Raw genomic sequence first — 24,205 nt, forward strand, 5'->3', positions numbered from 1 at the left:
AAAAAAAAAAAAAAAAAAAAGACAAATTTATTTATGTGTCTTATTCATCAGAAAAGGACAAAGAAATGTGTAAGGAAAGAAATCTAGTTGATGTGTAGTGTAGAAATGAATTTTCTGTAACATACAAATGATGAATAACATTAATGATTTAATAATGATAATAATAATAATAATAATATTGTACTAACATTGTTTTGTCCATGGATGTGTCTATGAATAAATACAAATATTTGGGGATTTGGAGGTAGAGGGTAACCCGGCCTCTAATTTATTTCAATAGCCCAGTGGTCTCTAGTTCTGACCCTGTTCAGAAGGGCCTCACACCTTGTGGCAATGAGTCCCCTAGTGTTGGGGTCTGTGATGAAAACTCAGGTAGTGTTTGAGGGAGAGCAGAGCCAAAATGAACACAAATAGCCAGTGCCCCCTAGTGTTGGGGTCTGTAATAACGTGTTCCTTTTATGGATTTCCTATTGGTGTAATGTGATAAAAACTCAAGGAGAGTATGCTAGAGAGAGCAGAATAATAATAACTAGTATTTATATAGCGCCTTTCTCCCAGTGGGACTCAAAACGCTTTTTTCAGCACTCGCTCTCGGAATTAACCAAATCGGCAGCTGAATAGTAATAGTTGTTATTATTACCCAATTTAATGGTACTCATCTTATCAACTTCGGAAGGATGAAGGATGAAGTCGGCCCTGCCAGGATTTGAACGTGTGACCTTGGATCTTTTAAGCAGGCTTTTTTTGTAGTTAGAGCATTTACCAACTGAGCTACCTCACCGGCATATTAGCACACTGAGTACAAATGAACAGTGCCACCTAATGTTGGGGTCTGTAATAACGCGTTCCTTTTACAAATTTCCTATTGGTGTAAAGTGACAAAAAAACAAACCAAATAAGGAGGGTGTGCTAGGAAGAGCAGAGCCACAATGACAATAAATATGGTTTTCTTGCACCTCATTAAAAATAGATAAAAAGAACATTAGTGCTTGGCTGTGTTATCAGGAACCGCTCAGAACAAGACAGGGCACTGGGCAGCCATACACACTCGCAAGGGAGCACCCACCCACATTGCACTGTGGATTTGGGAGAGAGAGAACGTGAGATTCAGGTCTTAGCAAGTGTTGAAGGGCAGACGTGTTTGTATAAGTGAAGGGGAGAGGACCTATGTGTATTTGGGGTGATATGGATGAGTATTTATTTGTGCAGGGTATAGTTGTGAGTAAGGAGGTGTGGTCTGTATTAGTAAGTGCAGAACAGGGTAGACACACTATGTGCTAGACAGAGGAGGTTGTTCTATCTCACAGCATAATGAGATGTTCATTTCTCTTAGATGTATTCCGACAAGGACACTCAACAGTTCTGAGCCCTAGGCAAAAGCCCAAGTTGCCCATGCACTAGAGACCAAGCCACGGTCTCCTTGTCTCCTATGTTTTACCTTTCCTTGTACAATGATCACATATAGTCTTGATTTTATCTTTTTTCTCTAAACTCTGTCGCCTACTAGATGCATGCTCTGTTCCCCAGGACTCTGTATTAGCTATTTGTCACTCTCGCACTTTTGTTCTATGCGCCCAGAAAGCAATATCTCTCCTAATGGCTATGTTATAGTATGGAATTTCTTTAAAAAGTTTTAGATATCTTAGATATTTATAAAATGATCTGCAGAATAATACTGAAGTGAGAGTTTTTTGTTTTGTTTGTATCAGTTACATACTGGAACTATCAGCATAAGAGAATAGCCATTTGTCTGCTGAGGTGTAAGCAATAACAGGGGTTAATCACTGCTCTGTTAGCATCAGTATTAGATAGTAGGTAATTTGTCTGCTGAGGTTTATGCAATACGAGGGGTTAATCACTGCTCTGTTAGCATTAGTATTAGATAGTAAGCCATTTGTCTGCTGAGGTGTATGCAATAAAAGGGGTTAATCACTGCTCTTTTAGCATCAGTATTAGATAGTAGGTAATTTGTCTGCTGAGGTGTATGCAATAAGAGGGGTTAATCACTGCTCTTTTAGCATCAGTATTAGATAGTAAGCCATTTGTCTGCTGAGGTTTATGCAATAAGAGGGGTTAATCACTGCTCTGTTAGCATTAGTATTAGATAGTAAGCCATTTGTCTGCTGAGGTGTATGCAATAAGAGGGGTTAATCACTGCTCTTTTAGCATCAGTATTAGATAGTAGGTAATTTGTCTGGTGAGGTGTATGCAATAAGAGGGGTTAATCACTGCTCTTTTAGCATCAGTATTAGATAGTAAGCCATTTGTCTGCTGAGGTGTATGCAATAAGAGGGGTTAATCACTGCTCTGTTAGCATCTGTATTAGATATAGGTAATTTGTCTGCTGAGGTGTATGCAATAAGAGGGGTTAATCACTGCTCTGTTAGCATCAGTATTAGATAGTAGGTAATTTGTCTGCTGAGGTTTATGCAATAAGAGGGGTTAATCACTGCTCTGTTAGCATTAGTATTAGATAGTAAGCCATTTGTCTGCTGAGGTGTATGCAATAAGAGGGGTTAATCACTGCTCTGTTAGCATCAGTATTAGATAGTAGGTAATTTATCTGCTGAGGTGTATGCAATAAGAGGGGTTAATCACTGCTCTTTTAGCATCAGTATTAGATAGTAAGCCATTTGTCTGCTGAGGTGTATGCAATAAGAGGGGTTAATCACTGCTCTCTTAGCATTAGTATTAGATAGTAAGCCATTTGTCTGCCAAGGTGTATGCAATAAGAGGGGTTAATCACTGCTCTGTTAGCATCAGTATTAGTAGGTAATTTGTCTGCTAAGGTTTATGCAATACGAGGGGTTAATCACTGCTCTGTTAGCATTAGTATTAGATAGTAAGCCATTTGTCTGCTGAGGTGTAAGCAATAACGGGTTAATCACTGCTCTTTTAGCATTAGTATTAGATAGTAGGCCATTTGTCTGCTGAAGTGTATGCAATGGAAGAGGTTAATCACTGCTCTAGAGGCATCAGTATTAGATATTAGGTCATTTGTCTGCTGAGGTGTATGCAATAAGAGGGGTTAATCACTGCTCTGTTGGCATCAGTATTATATAGTAGGTCATTTGTCTTCTAAAGTGTATGCAATGGAAGAGGTTAATCACTGCTCTGTTAGCATCAGTATTATATAGTAGGTCATTTGTCTTCTGAAGTGTATGCAATGGAAGAGGTTAATTACTGCTCTGGAGGCATCAGTATCTGAGAATAGGCTATTAATTTGCTGAGGTTATGGTATGGAAGGAGTTAATCACTGCTCTGGAAGCATCACTATGAGAGAAAAGGCAATTTGCCTGCTGAGGTGTATGGAAGGGGTTAATCATTGCTCTGGAAGCATAAGTATATGAGAAAAGGTAATTTATCTGCTAAAATGTATGGTATGAAAGGGGTTAATCACTGTTTTGTACACATCAGTATCAGAGAATAGGCTGTTTGTCTGCTGAGTTGTATGGTATGGAAAGCGTTAATTACTGTAATAAGTTCACGTAAAGTGGTGAATAATGTCTACGATGGATGTAAAATAATTATCAGTGTTTGTTTGTTTAATATATTTTTTTTAATTTCTTTTAAATTCACCGCAGAGGGATGTCACAGGGAATTAACATTCAATTCACTGACTATTTAACTGGTGCCCAAGGAGTTGATAATTGTTCCCTCTCCATCTTTCTGTGCGTCACTCTGCTCCTCCCTCCGTGCATATTTATCACTATTTCACCTAATGTGTTTACAGAAAGTGTCACAGAGTCCTTTATTTGTGTCACACCTGCTGGTTAGGAGCAGTAAGTAGGTGCCCTGCGAGATGTGTTTAGGCTCCTCGCCTCAGTGGGTATGTGTGAGCGTCTGCCTAAACCTGTGTGTTTATTAGTCATTGATATGGATATATATTAAAATATAAAATTAATTTATTGCAGATAAAATGTTAACTGCATAGTAAAATAATTGTCCTGTACTTTAGAGGGACAGTTTACTCAAAATTTGCCTCCCTTTTAATTTGTTCCTAATGATCCGCTTTACCTGCTGGAGTGTATTAGATTGTTTACAAGTATTTCCATTACCCTTACATGGGCATTTGAAATAGTTAATTTAGCCCGTGGTATCCCCAATTATCCTGAAAGTTTTTGGCCTTTAAGGCCAAGCTATGTAAACACAGCCAGTAGAAGAAATTACACTCCCTGTGGGGTATAGAAGAGATAAGGTAATAAAATGTTAATTTTCCATTGTTCTCTCCAAGTATTGGTCTTTGGTTTATGGTCAGATATAAGATAAAGAAGCAGGTATATGTACACAATGTGATAAAGTAATGAGATCTGATTATATCTACAAGCTCAACCCATATTATTAGGTTGTGGCTTCAAAACACAAAATAGCTAATTAATCTACACAATTAAACCTTAAAAAGCAAATCTCATACATTTTATACTCTTCAGCTGGTAAGTAAAGTAATTGGAAACACATTAAGGGAAAAACAATTTTATAGTATACTGTCCCTTTAAATCTGAAAATTATGCATTTCCTATTCCTCCAATTATGGCTGGACTAGATCCTGTATAACAGAAAATTCTGACAAATAAATAATGCACTCAAGAGGGGTTTTCAAGAGGTATGTCCCTGAGCTGCAAAACAATGCATATTTTGCTGACATATATGCAGACCTTTTGCATAGCACACAGAGAAAGTCCAGCACTCACTTACAAGCTCTCAGCTAAGATTAAAAGCAAACAAGTTACCACATCTGGCCAAATGGGATAAGCCCAGGTACCTCGTCAAGGTCCTTTCCAAAACCTAAAATCCTAAACAGCCACACAATGCAAGCTCTCAATCCAACAAACTGGGAAAAAGTGAAGGGTGCACAGGCTTATGTAATCACCCTAGACAAAACACAGAAGGGGACTGTTTTCTCAGACCGGACCGGGTACACATCCCATGACCCTGTAACATGCACAGCCCTGGGTGCACAATAGCAGGGCTATGCATGCATAAGCCTGTGCACCCTTCACTTGTTCCCAGTTTGTTGGATTGAGAGCTTGCATTGTGTGGCTGTTTAGGTTTTGGAAAGGACCTTGACGTGGTACCTGCGCTTATCCCATTTGGCCAGATGCGGTAACTAACTCTTCCATTTTTGCTTTTAATCTTAGCTGAGAGCTTGTAAGTGAGTGCTGGACTTTCTCTGTGTGCTGTATTAATTTGTTTAGTATTTTTCCCTATGTGCCTTGCACCCAGACCTGTCTGGGGTTAACTGCCTGTGACTCTGGGGACAGTGCAGCTTCCTGAGAGTGCTATTGTGCACCCAGAGCTGTGCATGTTGCAGGGTCATGGGATGTGTACCCGGTCCGGTCTGAGAGTGCAGTTCCCTTCCGTGTTTTGTATATATATATATTGAGAGCTTGCATTGTGTGGCTGTTTAGGTTTTGGAAAGGACCTTGACGTGGTACCTGCGCTTATCCCATTTGGCCAGAACTCTTCCAGGGGCGTATTTAGGTTTTGTGCTGCCCTAGGCACTCATGTCTTTTTAAGTAGATGTTCCCCAGGGCTTGCATTCACTCTGGTCACACACACACACACACACACACACACACACACACACACACACACACACACACACACACACACATATATATATATATATATATATATATAAAGACATTATTTTGCAAGTCAGATGATTAAAGTGTCTTTTTATCAGAAAAAAATATCCTTCACTGTATGATAGTTTGTCAGTAGGTAGTTGTTCAACCTTAAACATCTTTTTTTGTGATTGACAGTTATTTAAGCAAAATATCTGCTTGGATAAATATGTAATGAATATACAAACTGGCCTTTAAAAGTACTTAAAAAATACAACAGTAGTTATGATAGGTTTAGGAATTGTATCCTAGGGGATAAAGTCACATGATACAATCATAATAAAGTATATACTTGTATTGTTTCTGAATGTATTAAATGCATACAACATATTTTCAGTTGTGTTTTAAGTCACATAGTTGTATAGATTCAGCAATAAATACTTATTCTTTGCATGTATGACAGATAGACAAACAGTAAATGTACAAGTATTTAGTGACTAATCCGTTTAAGTGTTTTAATGCCTAATGAAGATGTATTGACGGGAGAAAGGCCATTTAAGTAATTTGTAATTGGTTGATTTAGCCACCCGGCCCTGAGTTCAGTAGAGTGGCCCTAGGGACTCAAAATTCTGCTGCCCCTTAAAAATCTGCTGCCCTAGGCACCGGCCTCATTGGCCTATGCCTTAATACACCCCTGAACTCTTCCATTTTTGCTTTTAATCTTAGCTGAGAGCTTGTAAGTGAGTGCTGGACTTTCTCTGTGTGCTGTATTAATTTGTTTTGTATTTTTCCCTATGTGCCTTGCACGCAGACCTGTCTGGGGTTAACTGCCTGTGACTCTGGGGACAGTGCAGCTTCCTGAGAGTGCTATTGTGCACCCAGAGTTGTGCATGTTGCAGGGTCATGGGATCTGTACCCGGTCCGGTCTTAGAGTGCAGTTCCCTTCCGTGTTTTATATATATATATATATATATATATATCCTTATTATTTCCTTAGAGTAATATAGAGATTAGACTAATTTAACTGAAACAGTAAAAAGCGCATCAAGAAAAAATCTTTAAGGCATCTCATTTGCCCTTAACTAGAATGATTTTTAATTAGAGGACTCAAGTTATTTATAACTCAGCTCCTTTTGTACTTAGCTATTACATTAATCCCATTCACCTAACAACAAGTTGTTTCTCTAAATACAGTATTAAATAGACATTAAAGTAATGTAATTACGCAGTACACAGTATATTAGCAATTAAGTACTGTATTGCACAAGGTCTGCGTACACAATAACTGTTTTATGTATATATATATATATATATATATATATATATATATATATATATATATATATATATATACACACATACATATATTATTATTATTATTATTATACCTTATTTATGAAGCGCCAACATATTCTGCAGCGCTGTCCATGGGTACAATTTATTCAAATAAAACAAAGATATCAAACTTGTAAGATACAGGACAACATTTTACAAACACATACAGGAGGAATTGAGGGCCCTATTCCCGTGGGAACTTACAATCTAGAAGGGTAGGAGGTTGAGAAACAGGAGGTGAAGACTACAAGATTGAGCAAGATGTTAATGCAGAGTTAGATGAGGGAAATGTTAGGTAAGTGAAATTAATTTATGACCGAGTTGGGTGGTAGACTTCTCTGAATAAAAAAGTCTTCAGGGAGCATTTAAAAGAAGAAAGATTAGGGGAAAGCCTGACAGCACGAGGGAGAGGGTTCCAGAGGGTAGGTGCTGCACGACAAAGGTCCTGCAGTCTAGCATGAGAGGAGGTGATAGTCGCGGATGCAAGGAGCAGGTCATTGTTGGATCTTAGTGGGCGGGCTGGAGTATACTTGTTTATTAGAGAGGATAGGTAGTGGGGAGCGGCGTTGGTGAGAGCTTTGTATGTAAGGGCGAGAATTTTAAACTTAATTCTGCTGTGAATGGGGAGCCAATGAAGGAACTCGCAGAGAGGTGCAGCAGATACAGAGCGACGGGAAAGGTGGATCAGCCTGGCAGAGGCATTTAGGATGGATTGAAGGGGGGAGAGGTGGGAAAGAGGAAGGCCAGTAAGTAGGTTATTGCAGTAGCCAAGTCTGGAAATAACAAGGGAGTGGAGTATTTGCTTTGTGGTGTTAGCGTTCAGAATAGGGTGAAATATTGCGTAGGTGGTTGCTGCAGGATGAAGAAAGCGATTGGATGTGGGGGATGAAGGATAGATTGGAGTCAAGTGTAACTCCGAGGCAGCGGACTTGGGGCGATGGGGAGATAGTGATGCCGTTCACAGGGATAGAGCAGTCAGAAGTCGGCATAGACCTTGAGGGGGGGGGGGGGATTAGAAGGAGCACAGTCTTGACATGTTAATCTTTAGGTGGTGAGAGGCCATCCAGAACGAAATACCAGATTAGCAGTCACTGACATGAGAAAGGACAGGAGAGAGAGCGGGGGTGAAGAGGTAGAACACACACACACACATATATATTTCAAATGGGTTGATCCAAACACTCTCTGTTGGGTATATTTCCAGGGTGCTCTCTAAATAGTCTGCATCATGAAGAGGCACTCTCAGGACTTTTGACTTTTCAAACGTATTATCTCTTAGAATTCCCAGCAGAGGAATTCATTCTAAGTGAGAAAAAAAATGATCTTGAAAAAAGTCCTTGCACGGACTGAAACGTTGACCAGGAAAATAAAATAAAGAGATAATCAAAAGTATATATATATATATATACACAGATACATATATAGTTAAAGGGATATGAAACCTAATTTGTTTCTTTCATGATTCATATAGAGCAGCAATTTTACTCAACTTTTTAATTTACTCCTATTATCAGTTTCTTCATTCTCTTGCTATCTTTATTTGAAAAGAAAGAATGTAAGCTTAGGAGCCGGCCCATTTTTGGTTCAGCACCTGGGTAGTGATTGCTGATTGATGGCTAAATGTTGATAATAGGAGTAAATTAGAAAGTTGCTTAACATTGCATGCTCAATCTGGATTCCCTACCCCTTTAAAGTACCAATCTGGAGCTGCAGAGGACCCCTGGTTCTGAGCAAAAACTGCTACTGACCCAATCAGCAGCAATAGTCACATGACCCTGCTGTGTGACGGCTGCTGCTGATTGGCTCAAAGGCGGAATCCAATGGGAACAGCAATGTTCTGCAGCTCCTGAGCATTACTTTAACTGTGTATTTCCGCCATCAATTAATGATTATAGTAAATATTTCAGTGTTTTGGTGAAATCAGTGGGTGGGTGTTGCCAGAGGTAGATGGAGGGAGAAGCCATCAGTTCTGCAGTCAGTACTGAAAAGGACCAGTTTACCGCAGGGATCTCCAGCAAATCTTCAGCACCGATCCAGTGGACAGGGCCTGCAGGGCTGGAGGTTCAGTGTAACAGGAAACGTCAGTGCTGTTAGCTCAGACAAAGTGATGATAACTCATTTTCTCCTATTTGTCTCTTGATATTTTGTTTCTCACAACTGTTTTGCTGTAATAGGTGTAAATATAGACCAGCTGTCCCCTTATCTGCAGAGCGCTAGCCATACATGTGTACGACCATAATGACCAGGTGTCTTCTTCTCTCATTCTCTCTTGCAGACAGAGGTTGCCTCAACAGCTGAACCCACAAAGATGGCAGGTAAGGTCGTAACTCCCCCCAGTTCTCCCACCTTCTGACTATGTGTCTGTGGCTTTATGGTTATGTGGGCCGCACCTCACTCAGCCAACGCCACTATCAGTTCTCCAAACAATTTAAATGGGAAGACAAGTGACCTTGTAGCACAAGGTGAAGTTTGCTTACATGGTGAAAATACCTGCTTACATATCTCTACATTCCTACACACCTACCTACACACCTACTTATCTGCACACCTTTATATACCTACACACACCTACCTACATATCTCTACATAGCAACACACACCAACTTATCTTCACACCTTTATATAGTGACATACACCTATTTACATATCTCTACAGAGCCACACCTACCTACCTACATATCTCTATATAGGTACACACACCAACTTTTCTTCACACCTCTACATAGCGACACATACCTACTTACATATTTCTACATAGCTATGCACCTACCTACACACCTCTACATAGGTAAACACACCTACCTACACACCTCTAGCTAGCTACACACACCTAACTACATACATCTACATAGTTACACACACACCTACCTACACACTTCTACATAGGTACACACATACCTACCTACACACCTCTACCTATGTACACACACCTACCTACACCTCTCTACCTAGCCACACACACCTACCTACACACCTCTACCTAGCCACACACACCTACCTACACACCTCTAGCTAGAAACACATACTTAGCCACACACACCTACCTACACACCTCTACCTAGCGACACACACCTACCTACACACCTCTAGCTAGCTACATACACCTACCTACACACCTCTACATAGCCCCACACACCTACCTACACACCTCTACATACTGTAGGTACACACACACACCTACCCACACACCTCTAGCTAGTTACACACACCTACCTACACACCTCTAGCTAGCTACACAAACCTACCTACACACCTCTACATAGGTACAAACACAGACCTACCTACACACCTCTTCCTAGCTACAGATACCTACCTACACACCTATATCTAGCTGCACACACATACCTACACACCTCTATCTAGCTACACATACCTACCTACACACCTCTATCTAGCTACACACACCTACCTACACACCTCTACCAAGCTAGTAGCTACACACACCTACCTACACACCTCTATCTAGCTACACATACCTACCTACACACCTCTATCTAGCTACACACACCTACCTACACACCTCTACCTAGCTACACACACCTACCTACACACCTCTATCTAGCTACACATACCTACCTACACACCTCTATCTAGCTACACTTCTACCAAGCTAATAGCTACACACACCTACCTACAAACCTCTATCTAGCTACACATACCTACCTACACACCTCTATCTAGCTACACACACCTACCTACACACCTCTACCAAGCTAGTAGCTACACACACCTACCTACACACCTCTATTTAGCTACACACACTTACCTACACACTTCTACCTAGCCACACATACCTACCTACACACCTCTACCTAGCTACACACACCTACCTACACACCTCTACCTAGCTACACATACCTAGCTACACACCTACCTACCTACACACACCTACCTACACACCTCTACCTAGCTACACTTACCTACCTACACACCTCTACCAAGCTAGTAGCTACACACACCTACCTACACACCTCTATCTAGCTACATATACCTACCTACACACCTCTACCTAGCTAGTAGCTACACACACCTACCTACACACCTCTATCTAGCTACACATACCTACCTACACACCTCTACCTAGCTACACACACACCTACCTACACACTTCTACCTAGCTACACACACCTACCTACACACACACACACCTACCTACACACCTGTACATAGCTACACACACCTACCTACAAACTTCTACCTAGCTACACACACCTACCTACACAGCTCTACATAGCTACACACACCTACCTACACCTCTACCTAGCTACACATACCTACCTACACACCTCTACCTAGCTAGTAGCTACATAGTAGCTACACACACCTACCTACACACCTGTACATAGCTACACACACCTACCTACAAACTTCTACCTAGCTACACACACCTACCTACACAGCTCTACATAGCTACACACACCTACCTACACCTCTACCTAGCTACACATACCTACCTACACACCTCTACCTAGCTAGTAGCTACATAGTAGCTACACACACCTACCTAAACACCTCTACTTAGCCACACACACCTACCTACACACTTATACCTAGCTACACATACCTACCTACACACCTTTTCATAGCTACACACACCTACCTACACACCTCTACATAGCTATACACACACCTACCTAGCTACACACACCTACTTACACACCTCTATATAGGTACACACACACACCTACCTACACACCTCTACCTGGCTACACACACCTACCTACACACTTCTACATAGTTAAACACACATCTACCTACACACCTCTACCTAGCTACACACACCTACCTACACACTTCTACATAGTTCCACCCAGCTAACTACACACTAACCTATCTTCTCACCTCTACCTAGCTACACACACCTACCTACACACCTCTACTTACCTAATACCTCTACATAGCCACACACACCTACTTACACAATTAATGAATAGCAATGCCTCAGCCTGACATTCAGTGTATGACTGATAAAAAAAACTTTATTTTCAGCCAACTGAAAGGCCTTAAAGGGATATGAAACCCATCCTTTTTCTTTCATAATTCAGATAGAACATACAATTTTAAAGAAATTTCCAATTTGCTCATGCTATCTAATTTGCTTCATTCTCTTGATATTCTTTGTTGAAGAAGCAGCAGCAATGCACCACTGGGAGCTAGCTGAATGCATTGGGTAAGCCAATAACATGAGGCATATATGTGCCACCAATCAGCAACTTCTGAGCCTACCTAGGTATCATTTTTGGGTTTCATGTCCCTTTAACATATGATTTTAGGGCCCTTTTACGCCCTTTTTTAATTTAATTTTTATTACCATATCCAACCTTTAGAAAATACTTTAACCTATTGTCATGCAGCCTCAAATGGTTATTGGACATCATATATTTATGCGCCTGTTGAGTTGACATCTGGAATTGGTCTTTTAAGCAATTAATCAGTTTGTTATGTGTCCTTTTTTCATTGGCTGATTTGAATATTGTTTTAGGGGTACAGAAAAGTCATCCTGGATCTCCCTTATTAATCCTTTACCTTGTGATTTTTAGAAATCTAATTCAGTGGCTGTTATTTAACAAAGTAAAAAAAAATTCAGATACTAACAGTATATATTAGAAGTGTAGAGTTGCAATGCAAAAGATTTGCAAACAAGGCTCAGCATATGTACCGTCAATTAATTAGGTGATGCATTGCAAAAAGGTCTACATACACAATAAATGGTTTATATGAACCTGCCACCTTACATATCAGCAATTAAAGGGACACTAAACCCCATTTTTTCTTTCATGATTCAGATAGAGCATACAATTTTAAGTAACTTTCTAATTTCCTCCTATTATCTATTTTTCTTTGTACACAAAAAATGTTTTTTATATGGACAATATATATCAGCAACTAAGTGTTACTTCTTGCAAGAGGTCTGCATACACAATACATGTTTATATATATGCACAGTATGTATCAGCCATTAAGTGATGCATTGTGAAAGGTCTGTGTACACAATAAATGTTTTTTTTTATGTGCACAGTTTATATCAACAATTAAGAGCTGCATTGCAAAAGGAATATATAAAACATCTGTAGTGTATGCAGACATTTTTCAATGCAGATGTGCTATACAAAAAACTCTTTCGTTATTTATTTTGACCCCTTTACCTGTAATTTCATTTGGAAACTGTGAGCTTTTCAGTTCCTGTTAGAAATTGAAGTGCAGAACACTTTTACATCCCACACAGCCATTGGCTGCACACTCTAGTGACCTATTTATAACTGTCTCTAATTGACCACAACAGAGAAGGTAACCTAAGTTACAACATGGCAGCTCCCATTGTTTTATAAACACTAAAACTTTACACTTATTTTGTCAATATTTAAACAAGTAATAAAACTTTAAAAAATACATCTACGTGTTATACTCAGACTAAACTTTTGTTTGAATGCATCATTCTATCTAGCATGTATTTAGTGTTTAATGTCCCTTTAATTACAAACACAATAGCATTCACTTTCCCCCCCCCACAAACTGCAACTGATTACTCTTCGTAATATGGAATTCAGTGCTTACAGTTCCCCCGGTGTTGGTGACATTGGGGCCTAGTTATCAAGCCGTCAACCTCAAATACGCTGGAATTCCGCAGCGTATTTGTGGCGAGGCTGATACGCCTTAGTTATCAAAGGCTCGAGACCGGCAAAAGTAGAATTTTGTGACGTAAGCTTCGATCCGCCGGACTCAGTCCGACACAGATCGATTCTTACGTCACTCCAGATGTTCCGCACACAAGTGCGGCACATTCTCACTACTTTTGCTAGTTATCAAAAAACTAGCAGGTACGCTCGGCACTTTTACGGCCCAGCGTACCTGGTTTTCAAACCGCCACCCCTGGAGGCGGCGGATCCCATAGGAATCAATGGGAGTCTGACCATAGCGAAAGTACAAGTTCGCTGCTGACAGACATCCCATTCATTCCTATGGGAGCTGTCTACACCTAACACCCTAACATGTACCCCGAGTCTAAACACCACTAATCTGTCCCCCCTACACCGCCGCAACTAAATAAAGTTATTACCCCCTAAACCGCCGCTCCCGGAGCCCACCGCAAGCTACTCTATACATATTAACCCCTAAACCGCCGCTCCCGGAGCCCACCGCAACTATAATAAATGTATTAACCCCTAAACCGCCGCTCCCTGAACCCGCCGCAACCTATATTAAATGTATTAACCCCTATCCTGCCCCCCCTACACCGTCGCCACCTATAATAAATTTATTAACCCCTAATCTGCCCCCCCTACACCGTCGCCACCTATAATAAATTTATTAACCCCTATCCTGCCCCCCACTACGCCGCCGCCACTGTAATAAAATTATTAACCCCTAAACCTAAGTCTAACCCTAACGCCCCCCTAACTTAAATATTAATTAAATAAATCTAAATAAATTAACTCTTATTAACTAAATGAATCCTATTTAAAACTAAATACTTACCTATAAAATAAACCCTAATATAGCTACAATATAAATAATAATTATATTCTAGCTATTTTAGGATTTATTTTTATTTTACAGGCAAATTTCAATTTATTTTAACTAGGTACAATAGCTATTAAATAGTTATTAACTATTTAATAGCTTACCTAGCTAAAATAAACTGAAATTTACCTGTAAAATAAATCCTAACCTAAGTTACAATTACACCTAACACTACACTATACTTTAATAAATTATTCCTATTTAAAAATAAATACTTACCTGTAAAATAAACCCTAAGATAGCTACAATATAATTACTAATTATATTGTAGCTATCTTAGGATTTATATTTATTTTACAGGTAACTTTGTATTTATTTTAGCTAGTTAGAATAGTTATTAAATAGTTATTAACTATTTAATAACTACCTAGCTAAAAGAAATACAAAATTACCTGTAAAATAAATCCTAACCTAAGTTACAATTAAACCTAATACTACACTATTATTAAATTAACTAAATAAACTACATACAAATAACTACAATTAAATACAATTACATAAACTAACTAAAGTACAAAAAATAAAAAAAGCTAAGTTACAAAAAATAAAAAAATAAGTTACAAACATGTTAAAAATATTACAACAATTTTAAGCTACTTACACCTAATCTAAGCCCCCTAATACAATAACAAACCCCCCCAAAATAAAAAAATGCCCTACCCTATTCTAAATTAAATAAAGTTCAAAGCTCTTTTACCTTACCAGCCCTTAAAAGGGCCATTTGTGGGGGCATGCCCCAAAGAAAACAGCTCTTTTGCCTGTAAAAGAAAAATACAACCCCCCCCCAACATTAAAACCCACCACCCACATACCCCTAATCTAACCCAAACCCCCCTTACAAAAACCTAACACTAATCCCCTGAAGATCATCCTACCTTTAGTCGTCTTCACTCAGCCGAGCCACCGATGGAACCGAAGTGGACATCCGGAGCGGAAGAAGTTAATCCTCCAAGCGGCGCTGAAGAAATCTTCCATCCGATGAAGTCATCATCCAGGCGGCGCTGAAGAAAAGTCTTCGATCCGGCCGATGTCATCTTCAAAGAGGTGCTGAAGAGGTCTTCTATCCGGGCGAAGTCATCTTCCAAGCCGGGTCTTGAATCTTCCTTCCGCCGACGCGGAACCTCCTTCATCACCGACGGACTACGACGAATGAAGGCTCCTTTAAGGGACGTCATCCAAGATGGCGTCCCCTCAATTCCGATTGGCTGATAGGATTCTATCAGCCAATCGGAATTAAGGTAGGAAAATTCTGATTGGCTGATGGAATCAGCCAATCAGATTCAAGTTCAATCCGATTGGCTGATCCAATCAGCCAATCAGATTGAGCTCGCATTCTATTGGCTGATCGGAACAGCCAATAGAATGCGAGCTCAATCTGATTGGCTGATTCCATCAGCCAATCAGATTTTTCCTACCTTAATTCCGATTGGCTGATAGAATCCTATCAGCCAATCGGAATTGAGGGGACGCCATCTTGGATGACGTCCCTTAAAGGAGCCTTCATTCGTCGTAGTCCGTCGGTGAAGTAGGAGGTTCCGCGTCGGCGGAAGGAAGATTCAAGACCCGGCTTGGAAGATGACTTCGCCCGGATAGAAGACCTCTTCAGCGCCTCTTTGAAGATGACATCGGCCGGATCGAAGACTTTTCTTCAGCGCCGCCTGGATGATGACTTCATCGGATGGAAGATTTCTTCAGCGCCGCTTGGAGGATTAACTTCGGATGTCCACTTCGGTTCCATCGCTGCTCGGCTGAGTGAAGACAAGGTAGGATGATCTTCAGGGGATTAGTGTTAGGTTTTTGTAAGGGGGGTTTGGGTTAGATTAGGGGTATGTGGGTGGTGGGTTTTAATGTTGGGGGGGGTTGTATTTTTCTTTTACAGGCAAAAGAGCTGTTTTCTTTGGGGCATGCCCCCACAAATGGCCCTTTTAAGGGCTGGTAAGGTAAAAGAGCTTTGAACTTTATTTAATTTATAATAGGGTAGGGCATTTTTTTATTTTGGGGGGGTTTGTTATTTTATTAGGGGGCTTAGATTAGGTGTAAGTATCTTAAAATTGTTGTAATATGTTTTTAAATGTTTGTAACTTATTTTTTTATTTTTTGTAACTTAGCTTTTTTTATTTTTTGTACTTTAGTTAGTTTATGTAATTGTATTTAATTGTAGTTATTTGTAGGTAGTTTATTTAATTAATTTAATGATAGTGTAGTATTAGGTTTAATTGTAACTTAGGTTAGGATTTATTTTACAGGTAAATTTCAGTTTATTTTAGCTAGGTAAGCTATTAAATAGTTAATTACTATTTAATAGCTATTGTACCTAGTTAAAATAAATTGAAAGGTACCTGTAAAATAAAAATAAATCCTAAGATAGCTAGAATATAATTATTATTTATATTGTAGCTATATTAGGGTTTATTTTATAGGTAAGTATTTAGTTTTAAATAGGATTAACTTAGTTAATAATAGAAATATTATTTAGATTTATTTAATTAATATTTAAGTTAGGGGGCGTTAGGGTTAGGGTTAGACTTAGGTTTAGGGGTTAATAATTTTATTACAGTGGCGGTGGCGTAGTGGGGGGCAGGATAGGGGTTAATAAATTTATTATAGGGGGCGACGGTGTAGGGGAGGCAGATTAGGGGTTAATAAATTTATTATAGGTGACGACGGTGTAGGGGGGGCAGGATAGGGGTTAATAGGTTTAATATAGGTTGCGGCGTGTTCAGGGAGCGGCGGTTTAGGGGTTAAACTATTTATTTAGTTGCGGAGAGGTGCGGGATCAGCAGGATAGGGGTTAATAACTTTATAATAGAGGGCGACGGTGTAGGGGGGGCAGGATAGGGGTTACTAGGTATACTGTAGGTGGCAGCGGTGTCCGGGAGCGGCAGTTTAGGGGTTAATACATTTATAAGAGTTGCGGCAGGGTCTAGGAGCGGCGGTTTAGGGGTTAGTAACTTTATTGAGTTGCGGGGGGCTCCGGGGGCGCCGGTATAGGGATAGAACAGTGTAGTTTAGTGTGAGTGCTTAGTGACAGGCTAGCAATAAAGCTGGGAAAAAGCCGAAGGGCAGCGAGATCGGATGAGTGATAACTGTCACAGTCCGCTGCTCATCGCCCCGCGGCTTTTTGACAGCTTTATTTGATAACTTAGGCGTATTTTTTCAGGTCCGCGGCGGCGAAGGTAGGCGAGCTTAGGCGGGCGTATTGGGCCGGCGAAGCCAGAAAAGTAGACGGCTTGATAACTACCCCCCATTGTCTTGATACAATCACAAAAAGTCTCTATACTATACTGAGCTTTGACGTAAGTGAGCACATTTAAGAATAAACATACAGCTTCTTCATATTCCCTCTGTTTTTTTATACTGTTTGTAATTCTCATCTCCATTAGGACATTCTGCATATTTTATGACATGTCTATTTGGATCATTATAAATAGAACTGACCACAAGAGCCTAACACAGCCATATTTATAGTCCCTCCCTCACTAAATGTTACCATTCGCTACACATCGCCTGACCTCAGGCACACAAACACTGCTTAACCCCATAGCTGCTCAACTGGGCTGCAGTATATTCCTGCACAAAATCTTGCAACTCACTTTGGTAACCAAAAAGAGACAGGAAAGTTCAAATTAAACTTTCACTATTCAGATAGAGCTTGTCATTGTAAAAATGTGTCTCATTTACTTTGTTTGTTGAAAAGCATAGCCAGGTAGGTAAATGTGAACACGTCTAGAACACTATGGGCTTGATTTATCCAGCAAATCTACGCCCCTGTCCGCCGCAGTTCGCCTCTTGCTATTTTGCGCATACAATGCCGCCCACTGCCCGTGCACAGCCAATCAAGCGCAGGCAAGAGCTGTCAATCTCCCTGGTCGGACGAGACCAGGGAGATTGAAATTCTCAACCCAAGAGGTGGAAAAGAGGATAGGAATGATGACCGCTGCTTCATAAATACGGACTGCAGTCGATAAATCAAGCCCTATATAGCTTTTAACTTTGTTATACACTTTTGAACACTAGATGGCAGTAGTATTTGCACAATGTATGTTTTCTTACACTCTATCTCATTGGTTTATCAAACCTGTCCTCAGTCTCCCTAACAGGCCACATTTTCAGGATATCTGAACTAGAGCACGGGTGAAATAATCAGCTGATTAGTAAACACGGTTATTTTACCTGCTCTCACCCAAGGTAATCCTGAAAATCTGGCCTCTTAGGGAGGACTGAGGACAGGTTTGAAAGCCAGCGCCCTATCTGAATCATGTCCATTTAAAGAGACAGTATCTGGAATTAAATGCTTTATTGTGTTTATTTAGCTAGATTATTAAAATATTTATTTGCAGAAAGTAACTGAAGAAAAATTAATCTCAAAATAAACCAATAAAATACATTTTTTTCTTTCATAATTCAGAAAGAATTATGCCTGGTGCACTACAGTCTTACTACAGTGCTTTTAACAATGGTACATATTTTGCAAACACTGCTGCCAAATATTGCTCCAGACACATGCACACCTCGGTGCCTATCTAGGTATGCTCATCAACAAAAAAAGACAACAAAGTAAATTTCATTATAGAAGCAAAGTGGAAAGATGAATCTGAATCATAATGATATTAAGTACCTTTAAAAAAAAAAGTAAAAAAAGTAAGTTTCCCATGTTCCTGACCTGTCCCTGTTTTATAATGTGTTTATCAGGAAATGAACACAATCGTAAGAGACTGACGGTCTTATGTGATCATATACACAGTACTGTGCTGTGATGATAGTGTGTGAGTTTTTGGTAATGAGGTTGTTACAACACGTGGCTGCTGTGATATGGGACAGTGTTTGCTGGTGTCCCAGGTAACAGGATGTCTGTCTCTCCCTGTGTTGTATACTGGTCACAGGTTACTTTAAAATGTTAGTTCATGTCTCTATAGCAATAGGCTAAGTGCCACCGACCACAAGAACCAGCCCAAAGGGGGGAGGCAGAGAGACAAATACTGACAGACTACACGTTGCAGACCTCACACTAATGCAAGTGTATCAGAGAGACACTGTGTAATATATAAGCGCAGAAGAGAGCGAGACAGAGGGATTCACTCGTGAGTCTGGCACTGAGTGAGTGAGCAGTCACTGGATCTAAAAACCACAGACAGCTGGAACTACACACAAACATGGGAGCCGGTTGTTCAGGGTTCAGCGGATCAAAGTCAACCAGAGTGAACCCCAAAAAGGACCTAGGTAACTCTAGCCAGGGTGAATAAATACTGACGCCCACTGCTAGGGGCGACAGTCACAGACCAGTGATAGACATAGTTCCCTCCCCCTTTCTGTGTTTACTGTTTTGGATCTGGTTGGGCAAGTGACATTAGAATCTTATGTTTTTACTTTGATACTTGAGAATTGTTGGCATTTGCTGTCTGGGATGTATAAAGTTCACTATTTGAATTTCGCCACCATGGGAATATTGCAGCTCCCATATTATTAAAGCTATTGAGATATTGCTATGCTACACTGTTGCCATGGTGATAATGCAGCATTAAGATATGTTTTTTGGGCTCTCAGCCCACAACATCCCAGCCACTATATTTCTGTCAGCAATACTAACCCTGCAACAATATGGTTGGATAAAGATATTGTGGGGACAATTCAGTAACCTCCAACTGCCCCGCACACTTTAAAACAAACAGTAAGCTTGAAAAAAGTCGTCTTGTACAGTTTAAAAGCTTTTTAAACATTTTATTTACAGTCCTAACTAAAATGTATATTAGTTGAAGTGTTTAAAATATATATGTATTTAATTTTTAAAACTATACTTACTAAAAATGTATTTAAATAATATTGTTTTCAATAATTAAAAACATTGTGGACTTACAAAGTTCCCAGTCAGGGAACCTGTCTATCAGTTTTCAGGGCTTGCGAGGCAGCATCCGGTTCCGCTCCCTTCTACTCTTGTCAAACACTCTAGATATATTAGTATATGGGGCCCTATTATCTAAGAATTGTGTTTGATTATTGCTACATTATGTCCCTGTAGCTAACTTCCTGTATTTCTAATAACAAGTGAGATTTTTTTTATAACCCTCTTGAATGGACTTGGGATATGTTAGTCAGTTATAAAGGATGATTTTGCAACAAACTTGCATGTGGAGAATACAAGACTATCTCCAGGCCGGCTATTTTAGCCAGTTTTGGGCCTAATTAAGGTTGCAGTAGGCGCATGCGCACACCGTGGTGAATGGATCACATAGTACACCTGTGCGCTTTTAATCAGAACTTTTTAGGTATTGGTTGTTTAAGGCTGAAGAAAAATCTTGCTCTATCCCAGCTGAAGTGTTGCAAAAAGTAAACCATTTAGCATTGTATACAAAGCACATTCTAGGGTAAAAATAAACAGCTTAAATTTAGAGCATACATATGTATGCCTGCTGCTGATTGGCTCACCAGTTGTGTCCTCGTGAGCACAACTTTAACTATGTATTTAAACACACAAATATGTTTAAAAATAAAATGAGTGTTTTATTTTTGCACTATATTGTCTGTTTAATTCCTTCCTCCCTTGCTTCTATGTGTTGCCAGTGCAGGACATTTATTTTTTTACGGTGCACTTTTTCGCAAACAGTTGATGAGTCCTGGCACAATTGTATTTAGCAGCAAAAGTGTTAAAAATTGTATTTTCTTTAACCCATTGGCCACCAGATGAGGCAGGACCACATTGCATTTGGCAGCCTAAGGGTTACTGCTAACTGCACTTTACAGTTGCTGTATGTTTATTTAATTATTGGGATAATAAAAAAGGTACTTAAAGGGACATTAAACCCAAAATTTTGCTTTCATGATTCAGATAGAGAATACAATTTTAAACAACTTTCCAATTTACTTATATTGTTTAATTTGCTTCCTTCTCTTGTTATCCTTTGCTGAAAGGTTTATCTAGGTAAGCTCAGGAGCAGCAAAGAACCTAGGTTCTAGTTGCTGATTGGTGGCTGCATATATAAACTGATTGTCATTGGCTCACCCATGTGTTCAGTTAGAAACCAGTAGTGCATTGCTGCTTCTTCAACAAATGATACCAAGAGAATGAAACAAATTAGATAATAGAAGTAAATTAGAAACTTGTTTAAAATTGTATTTTCTATCTGAAAATCATAACATTTTTTGGTTTTTTTTTTATGTCCCTTTAACTTACTTTTTAATGCAGAGCTGAAATACAAATACCCCATGCTCCGGGCACTCATATTTTTTGTTGTTGTTGTGAGCTATCGGTTTGAACTGTTCTCCAATCTGTGCTCCATCTCACTCACACAATTTTTTAGTAGCTAAAGCACTGATTGGAGAACAGTTCAAACCTGTAGCTCACCAGTAAAAAATAGTTTTGTAGTGGGTAGCCTTAACGGGGGGTATTAGCATTTCAGAAATAGAGCTATTTTTTTATATTTACCTATCAAAACTACATATTTTTTTTAGTAGACAACCCAAAGTATTGATCTAGGCCCATTTTGGTTAAACTTTTTCACAATTTTAGGTTTCTTACTGAAATGATTTACAAACAGCTTGTGCAATCATGGCACAAATGGTTGTAAATGCTTCTCTGGGATCCCCTTTGTTCAGAAATAGCAGACATATATGGCTTTGGCAATGCTTTTTGGTAATTAGAAGGCTGCTAAATGCCGTTGCACACCTCACTTGTATTATGCCAAGCAGTGAAGGGGTTAATTAGGTAGCTTGTATGGTTAATTTTTTAGTGTAGAGATCAGCCCTCCCATCTGACACATCCCACCCCGTGATCCCTCCCTGACCCCTCTCAAACAGCTCTCTTCCCTCCCCCACCCCACAATTGTCACCCCCATCTTAAGTACTGGCAGAAAGTCTGCCAGTACTAAAATAAAAGGCAGCTTTTTATATATATATATATATATATATATATATATATATATATATATATATATATATATATATATATAATATATTTTCTGCAGTGTAGGATCCCCTTTTACCCCCCAACCTCCCTGATCACCCCAAATAGCTCTCTAACCCTCCCCCTCTACCTGTTTGACACCATCTTAGGTACTGGCAGCTGTCTGCCAGTACCCAGTTTGTTGCAAATTAGGCAGATTTTTGTAAAAAAAAAAAATAAAATACCCTTTTTTCTGTAGTGTAGATGCCCCCCTTCATTACCCTACCCCCTCCCAGATCCCTTTCCCTCAATGGATCCCACATAGGCTCCCCCTTATTGCCCTTCCTCCCTCAACTCTCCTTCCACCTCACTTCTCGGCTCTTATTCCCCCCCCCCCCCCTGCTGCGTAGTGGTCCTGTCCTCCTTCCGCCTCCTCCCGTCCCCTCCAGCGATGGGCCGCCCACCGCCTCCCTCTTTACGCTCCCACCCCCAACGATCGGCACCACTGCTGTCCAATGCAGAGTGGGCCACAGAGTGGCCCTCTCTGCATCAGTAACTCTGCAAATCTATTTCTGCAGTGCCCCACTCGTAGGGCATGCAGAAATAGCGCAATCTTGCTATTTTGAGCGAGATCACGGCAGAGAGAAGCCCAGGACTGCAGCGACGTACAGAGTACTTTGCTGGTCCTTAAGGGCATAACGACCAGTGTCGTACCATTAAGGGGTTAAAAAGTAAATTATAGCGCATCTTCATTACAACTGATGAATTAAACTCTATCTAAAATATCAGTAACATTCCGGATCTGATAATACAAAGGGGGAAGTTTAATATCACTTTAATCTTAAAGGGACATGAAACCCAAAATTCTTTCATGATTCAGATAGAGAATACAATTTTAAACAACTTTCCAATTTACTTCTATTATTTAATTTGCTTCCTTCTCTTGTTATCGTTTGCTGAAAGGTTTAGCTAGGGAAGCTCAGGAGTAGCAAAGAACCTAGGTTCTAGCTGCTGATTGGTGGCTGCATATATATACCGATTGTCATTGGCTCACCATGTGTTCAGTTAGAAACCAGTAGTGCATTGCTGCTCATTCAACAAATGATACCAAGAGAATGAAGAACATTTAATAATAGGAGAAAATTAAAACGTTGCTTAAAATTGCTGCTCTTTCTGAAAATGTGGGTTTTATATCCCTTTAATCATAGTTCCTATTCATCGCGTAGCCCCCCCCCCCCCCTCGTACAAAATCGCATCCCATCTTGGCTCACCACATCCCTGGAAATTCTCCATATCTTCACAACTATTCACATGTATTCTGCGCCAAATTCCTAATCTTTCCCTGATTCCAGCTGTGAGATTTTTCCTATCTTCCATGGAAATATTTTCAACAAATCTGTTTACGTCACAACTAACAATTTCGTGTTTCTCTACAGGTTTATTTTTTCCCTTTACATACACCTACATATTATATATTCACTATATTATACCACATTTAAATCACTGAGGACAAAGGTTAACTGTTTGTACACTTTTATATGGATTTGCTCATTTCTCGTAGCGGTTTTTCGTTTACACTATTTTGTGTGCTGTATATGGATGTGCTATACAAAATGATGTAATATTTACATTAATTGCTTGTTCTATTTTATTTCCTCAGATGCACTAAAGAACAAAAAAATCATCTTTGTTGTTGGTAAGTATTATATTTATCGCCTTCCTGTTTAAGGGCGCAGGCGCATCATCTGACCAGCAGTCATAGCTGCAAACATTCAGTCTGCTGGTATTTGAATCCTGTTTAATTTTTATTTTTTTACCACCTCTACTGGAAATCAGTTCAATTAACCTACTATAGTATGACACAGTATTTAAAGTCTCTTCTCTAGATCACACTATGGATAAGCAT

General features: G+C 39.7%; 1 protein-coding gene across 1 annotated transcript in view; it reads left to right on the top strand.

Annotated features, from left to right (window-relative positions):
* Window positions 1-24,205, top strand: part of AK1 (adenylate kinase 1) — a 72,718-nt gene that overhangs the window by 20,300 nt on the left and 28,213 nt on the right. Inside the window, exons 2-3 of the mRNA XM_053696050.1 lie at window positions 9,178-9,217; window positions 23,960-23,995. Of these exons, the coding sequence (XP_053552025.1) occupies window positions 9,211-9,217; window positions 23,960-23,995 (43 nt within the window). The 5' untranslated portion in view covers window positions 9,178-9,210. The remainder of the gene's footprint in view (window positions 1-9,177; window positions 9,218-23,959; window positions 23,996-24,205) is intronic.

Source organism: Bombina bombina, chromosome 12 (assembly GCF_027579735.1).
Source record: "Bombina bombina isolate aBomBom1 chromosome 12, aBomBom1.pri, whole genome shotgun sequence".
Classification (NCBI taxonomy): domain Eukaryota; kingdom Metazoa; phylum Chordata; class Amphibia; order Anura; family Bombinatoridae; genus Bombina; species Bombina bombina.